This window comes from Morus notabilis, unplaced genomic scaffold, assembly GCF_000414095.1.
Source record: "Morus notabilis unplaced genomic scaffold, ASM41409v2 Scaffold376, whole genome shotgun sequence".
Taxonomy (NCBI): domain Eukaryota; kingdom Viridiplantae; phylum Streptophyta; class Magnoliopsida; order Rosales; family Moraceae; genus Morus; species Morus notabilis.
In genome coordinates this window covers 2,714-9,489 of record NW_010366679.1, presented here as the reverse complement: position 1 = coordinate 9,489, position 6,776 = coordinate 2,714, and the positions used below count along the sequence as shown (strand labels likewise).

The 6,776-nt window shown below is 33.2% G+C and overlaps 1 protein-coding gene across 1 annotated transcript; it reads left to right on the top strand.

Moving 5' to 3' along the window:
• Positions 1-2,299: 2,299 nt before the first annotated feature.
• LOC21389882 (probable 2-carboxy-D-arabinitol-1-phosphatase) lies at positions 2,300-6,083 on the top strand. The gene is made up of 7 exons (XM_010111005.2): positions 2,300-2,701; positions 3,776-3,927; positions 4,567-4,686; positions 4,802-4,901; positions 5,068-5,207; positions 5,341-5,420; positions 5,677-6,083. The coding sequence occupies exons 1-7, from the start codon at positions 2,539-2,541 to the stop codon at positions 5,801-5,803; spliced, it is 882 nt and encodes a 293-aa protein (XP_010109307.1). The 5' UTR covers positions 2,300-2,538; the 3' UTR covers positions 5,804-6,083.
• The last annotated feature ends 693 nt before the right edge of the window (positions 6,084-6,776 follow it).

The following is a 6,776-nucleotide window of genomic DNA, read 5'->3' as shown; positions in this document are numbered from 1 at the left end:
AACTTTTCACTGTAGCAGAAAAAGTTAGATGTGACATTTTCTGAAAATTTTTTACTGTAAAAATCTTAAACTGAAAACTCAAATCGGTGAAATGAATAAGACAAGAGTGTACTTACTCGAGCAGTCAATTTATTTGTGGTGTGTTTATTAAAAAACTCAGAGGGAATAAGATTAAAATAATTATTATAGTATTAAGATAAAAAAGGAATATTTACATATTTATACCTTATATTTTATTTTATGTTTATTAAAAAAATATATCTTATTTTTTATATGTTTATTCAAAAAATATACATTAATTTTTAATCTCATTAAATATATATCTTTAAATTACTATTAATATATAAATCTATTTGTGGGTAAGAGAAACGCCTCGTTCGTTTCGCTGATTCGAGTTTAGAATTCGAGTTGAGATGTGATTTTATGTGAGGGCTTTTTACTGTAGTAAAAAAGTTAGATGTGATTGTTTGTGAGAGCTTTTTACTATAATAAAACTCAAATTTTAAACTCGAATCAGCGAAGTGAACGGGGCCTAAAAATACCATATGCATCCAAGTTTCGATAAAGGAAAACATATAGGGCACACTAACAATCGAGCACATAAAATGCTCTCTCAATAACATCGCCATTATTAAACTAAGAAAACTAAACCAAAAACTAGAAAACAACACCCACACTGGACCTTCCATGGGTGACACACCGGATGCCGCGACCACCAAAGCTAGGAGTAACAAAACAGTACGAGTAATGAAAAGCCACAGGAGATACCCATCCTTGGCAACACAAAACCACACGCCATCGCTGCCATCTACCAAAGAGGGTGCGTAGTTATCAATAAAAATTATGAATTTTTTGTGGTATGGTATAAAAAAATATCCTGCCAGTTAGGTTGTGTTTTAAATATAGAGTTATCTCAATTTTGTATACTGATCTTAACTAATTCCAACATTCATAAATATGTACTACAATAGTATATGACATAATGTACAAGTCTCTTAAGAATCTTGTTATAATGCAATGTTATTTTTTTTTTATTTTATAAAATTGAGGTGAGGGATTTGAACTATGCACTTTAATATTAAAAGTAATAGTAATTTATTATTAGGCTAAACTTGCAACCATTACAATATGATGAGCTTGGTTAACAAAATTCAAAATCATCCAATGAATCAACGATGAAATACTCTCAAAAGTCCAAGAAGATTATCATATCAAAACTTTTAGGGCTTATTCATTTATACTTAAACTCAAAAAAAGTTTGAATTCAAGTTACAACTTTATTTAAGTTCATGTTCTTTTGTAAAATTTGAGTTTGAACTTGAGTTTGAACTTGAGTTTGAGGCTAAAATCTGAGTTCAAGTTCCCCCTTCAACTCAAGTTCCTAAACTCAAACTCAAGTTAATGAACAATATTTTTTCTATTCTTAAAAACGTAATAATTTTTTCGTATTAATTCCGATTGAGATGATTTTTTTCTATGCGTTCATAACGAATAGATGAATAAAACCCTATCCATATACCCTATTAAAATTTTCTATCACCATTGAGTTTTTATTAAAATACTATCTAAATACAAATTTAAGTTCTGACCCACCTAAACACAAACTCAAATAGATTCTCAATTCAAACCATAACTCAAAATGTGCACATCCAAACACAAACTCAAATTAGAGTCCTAACTCAAACACACATTAACTCAAATCAATATCTGAACTCAAGTCACCTTAACTCAAAAAATGTAAATGAACAAGCCCTTACTCTCAACGTAGTAATGGCCTCCAAGGCATTTGACCTGCCCATGCCCTTTTATCATGTTTATAGATTTTTCATTTAATTATATAATAAGAGAAATATTAGCATCATTTTTTTGTCACGCTCTGCGTTTACCGTTTGACATGTGAACTCCACTAATATGAAATATTATTATTTAAATAAAAAAATAAAATATTAGAGCTCATGATATATTATCATGCTTATGGATTTTTCCTTTAATTATATAATCATAGTTCTCAAAACTACTATAATAATGTACATTTCTATTTACGTTTTCTTTTATGAAATCTAGTTCTATTATAACCTTCACTAACCGAATCTTATCGTGTATTCGAAAGAAAAATTCATGTTATAATTTAAATTATAATTTGTAACTCATTATAATATTTTTTTTATAAAAAATATATATAAAATAAAAATAATTTTAAATTCATGAATTAAAAATTTTTAACCTTTAATCTTCTGCGTGAACTTTTTATAAGCGTATCCAGGATTGGATATGTGTCAGTGTGAGGGCCAAGGATCACCACCCACTAAAAAGAGCCAACCATGTATTATAAACACCTCCCATCACTCACACACACACACCACAATATATAAACCATGGAATGTAATTTCTTTTGCAAAATCTCAGCAGTGGGCTTTGAGATCTCACACCGCCAAAAGTATTAGCTGAGTAAAAGACTGACCAGAAACGGCAGGAAAAAGAAGAAGAAGAAGAAGAAGAAGAAGGGGAAAAAAAAACAAAAAAAAGCTCTCAAAGAAGATGGTTTCTGGGATTCTAACTCTAGCCCAAATCTCATATTTATGTAGTTCAACTTCCACAATCGGCTCTGGGAGGCCTCCTAAGCTCCATGGCCAGGCTCTTTCATTTGGTGCACCTCGAATTCTGTGCTCATATTCCAGCCCAGATATGCCTTTAACCTCTGGTAAGTTCACATCTTCATTACTGTTCTCTCACCACTTATATTGTTACTATAAGAGAAAATCATGAAGTAAAAGAGGGAGGACGCGCTTGCTTGAATCCAGAACTGGAATTATTATGTTAAGAAAAGTGATGAGTTTATATGTTAAATTGCAATGTTTCCTAATAGACGGTAATGTCTTTGTCCTTTACTATGAGTGCAAGTTTTTTATTATTATTTTTTGTTACGTAACTAGTTGCGATTTGTCCCTTAACTTATGGTAGCCTAGGGGCATTCGTGTTACTCTCAAGTGGTTTGCTAGATGGCAGGTTGCACATTCGAGTAACAGGAGAAGGGACTGAAACTATTTTCATAATGTTTGTTCAATGTTTAGTAGTTTTTTTGCACTGATATTTAAATTTTTAATTAAAAGTTATATTTATTTTTTTATTATAATAAAAAAATTTTACATAAAATTACATCTTAATTTAAATTTGTGAAATTAAAGAGGTCATCGAAGATGACATGTCTAGCTAGCTACGGTTCAATGTAGACACTCCGTGTGTTGTCATGTCCTAAGAGAGTAGTTACGGCTGGTTGCCTTTTGTCATGCTATTTTACACCAATAGTAACTTGTCCCTTAACTTTTGAAATGTGTCAACAATCCATTGAACTTGACAAAGTGACAACGCTAGTCATTCTGTTTCATTTTTGCCCACAAAAACAGACATGTTTTTCCATGAAAGAACAGACAGGAGTACCAAAGTTGTCGCCGTTTTTAAGTTTAAGGGGGTGTCATTGATACATTTAAAAAGTCTGGGCGAATTTGATCAGAGTGACAGTTTGAGGAGGGAATTTTGTAACTTATCCTTTATTATTTTACTATTATTATTATTATTTTTTTTTTGGGTGTGTGGGAGTCAAAAACCCACTTGCCATTCTTGGCGGTGAGAAGTTTTCCTTGATGGGTTTTGCCATCCCATGTGTTTGTGCAATGCATGTCCACCATTTTTAGTCATTTATCCAATTTATATTGAATAGCTACTTGTATGATTGGTTCCTTTTTGAAGTCAGTTTTAAGAATCCTTTTGGTAACAGATAAACTTGAGAACAGTGCACCCATGACGGGTGGTGCATTTGATTTCAAAAAGGCTACAATATCTCTTACTGATGAACTGATCTCTTCACCAAAGAAGGTGACGCTTCTACGGCATGGACTTAGCTCTTGGAATGAAGAAAGTAGAATTCAGGTATTTTGCCTTCTGCTTTAGTCAAATAATTCGTTTTGTCTTTTACTTCAGGTGGGGCATGTTTCATTATTTCTTCCCAATTATCTCTGTGTGCGCGCGCGCATGCGTGCATGTATGTATGTATGCTTGTATGTATCTATATATCTATATATCTATATATCTATATATTGATTCATTATTAGCTATTCTTGTCTGTTCTTCGAATTTGAGCCTGGGTCTCCCCCTCAACCCATCCCGCCCTTACTAACTGGGCTAGCACCAGTTTGGAGATCTATATTTTCATTTATTTTAGTTATCAACTACAATGTGTATTTTCTTTGGTCGCAAGCATAACCTAGCGATAAATCTACACATCCGAACTTCAAGTGCCCACCCCCCCTATGAAAAAAACGTGTATTTTCTAGGTTCTATAAAAAGGTTAAGACATTTGATAAAGAAAGCTATGGCTACTTTTACAAAACAAGATCATAGTTCAAACATTAGGCCCGTTCATTTCACTGATTTGAGTTTAAAATTCGAATTTTGTTACAGTAAAAAGCTCTCAGAAACAGTTACATTTAACTTTTTTACTACAGTAAAAAGTTCTACTAAACAGGAACTTGAACCTTGAACCAATACTAACCAGTTATGCATTCACAGGGAAGCTCGAACCTGTCTGTCCTAACAGAAACCGGGATAAGACAAGCTGAGAGATGTAAAAGGGCATTGGCAAATATACATTTTGATCAGTGTTTTTCAAGCCCGATATCTCGTGCAAAGGTTGGAAAAAAAAAAAAAATACTATTGTTGTTGTTGCTGAAAGTTGGAAAAAGGATACTCAACTTGCTATTACTGAATGCTTTTTAAGGTTTCAATTCTGAATTGTCTGATGCAGTCCACCGCTGAAATCGTATGGCAAGGGAGAGAAGAGCCACTGGTTTTTATCGATTCACTGAAGGAGACGCATTTGTTTCACCTTGAAGGCATGAAAAATGGTCTGTCTCCTTGTGTTTTACTAGTTAGTCGTAGTTTTACAAGTACTCTTCCCTATCCCATTGAGTTTTGATTGAATAGATGGAAACCCTTTTTTTCTTAAGAATTACATTTTTTAGTCATATTGTTATCGTATCCTACTAAATCACACTCAGAATTTGGAGGCAGTGGATGCCAAGCAGATATACCCAAAAGAGTACACAACATGGAGAGAAGATCCGGCTAGTTTTGAAGTGAATGGCGTTTACCCGCTACAAAAAGTGTGGGGCACGGCAAAAGAGGCTTGGAAGGAAATCCTGCTCACGCCTGTGAGATCTTTCTTCCCTTTCAATTTCCATCATATTTTGTAGGAAAATATATTTATACTAAGAAAATTTAAATCCTTTAGAATATCGTATCTCCATCTTGAATGACATGCCAAGTATCGTCGTTTCTTGTTAGGGGGAGCATTTTTTACTTGTCACTCATAAATCAATTTTGAGGGCATTGATCTGCACAGCTTTAGGGCTTGGCCCAGAGAGGTACTGATATTGCTGCTAAATATCTGACTCCGATTTTCTGTCAAATTTTTCTTTTAGTTTAAGCTGAAGAGGTCGAGTATTTGTGAAGAACGAGAAGTTTTGGCCAATAACTTGAGAACTCTATATTTTCATGCATAGTATTTTCAATTTCACTTTTCGAAGAACACAATTTTTGTAATGGATTTGGCGTACTAGATAAATACTCATGTAGACTTGACAGTTCTGAATTTATTTGAAAATGTTCTTCGTGGTTCAGGTTTCGTGCGACTGATGTGAATAATGGCGGAATAACTGTGTTCAACTTCAACAAAAGAGGAGAAGCAATGCTTCAATCTTTGAATATGACTTCCCACATGTACAGTGATCATGTTTATATGTACTGACACGACAAAATGTGGATGTACCATGTGGCGACGGAGAAAAGGCAACCTTGCCGGAATCTAGCGGAGTTGATCATTGAGCATTATGAGGTTCAACTGCAAATTTTTAACCTTTGAGTTGAGAATATTTGTGGTTTTTTCTTTTCTTTTCGAAGTGAGCTATGAGATTCCAGTTACAGCATGCTAACATTGTGGCATATAAAACCCAGATAAGCAAGAACTTTGTCATGACATTCTTTTTGTTATCTCATTATTCATACCACATTTGGGAAACAATAGTGATCCAACGTACAACAAAACTGAATTTTCAGTGAGAAAAACAAATTATGATGATTCTAAATTTAGTGAAAGGAAGAGCAAAAAAACCATTATAAGAATAAACTTGAGCATAACTTTGATGGTATAATTGAACCGCAGATAGTTGTACTAAGATAAATTCTTTTGCCGCATCAAAGATTCTATCTTGTCCACATCTTCTGGAGTATCAACTCCATGAGCTTCATGATCAACCTTGATCACCTGTGAGATACATGTGAAAAAGTATCAACTGTAAACTATCTGGTTGAGATTTGCTCAAGGAAGAGAAGGTTTAGAGGAACCAGAATATCATGTGCAATAACGCAAATAGAGGAACTCTTTTTGTCATTGATATTATGGATAAATGGGGGGATAACAAGTAAACATGCTGCGCAGATAGTTTTAGACACAAGTGCAAACAGAAAGTTGTCAAGAGCCCACTATGTTGTCAAGAAATGTCGTGATTGAATTAGTAGTTTTGACTCTCAGGATTGCTAATGTTAAATTTGACACCAAAAAAGTATAAAAATTGATATGTTGTTCTATTCTTTACTCCAATTCGATGTTACTTTAAATATTACATCTACTTTTGTAATAAACTTTTAAGTTTAGAAACTTATAAATGGAAATTTTGAATATTTAATTTAAATAATTGAAAACAATACTATAGTCATTACTC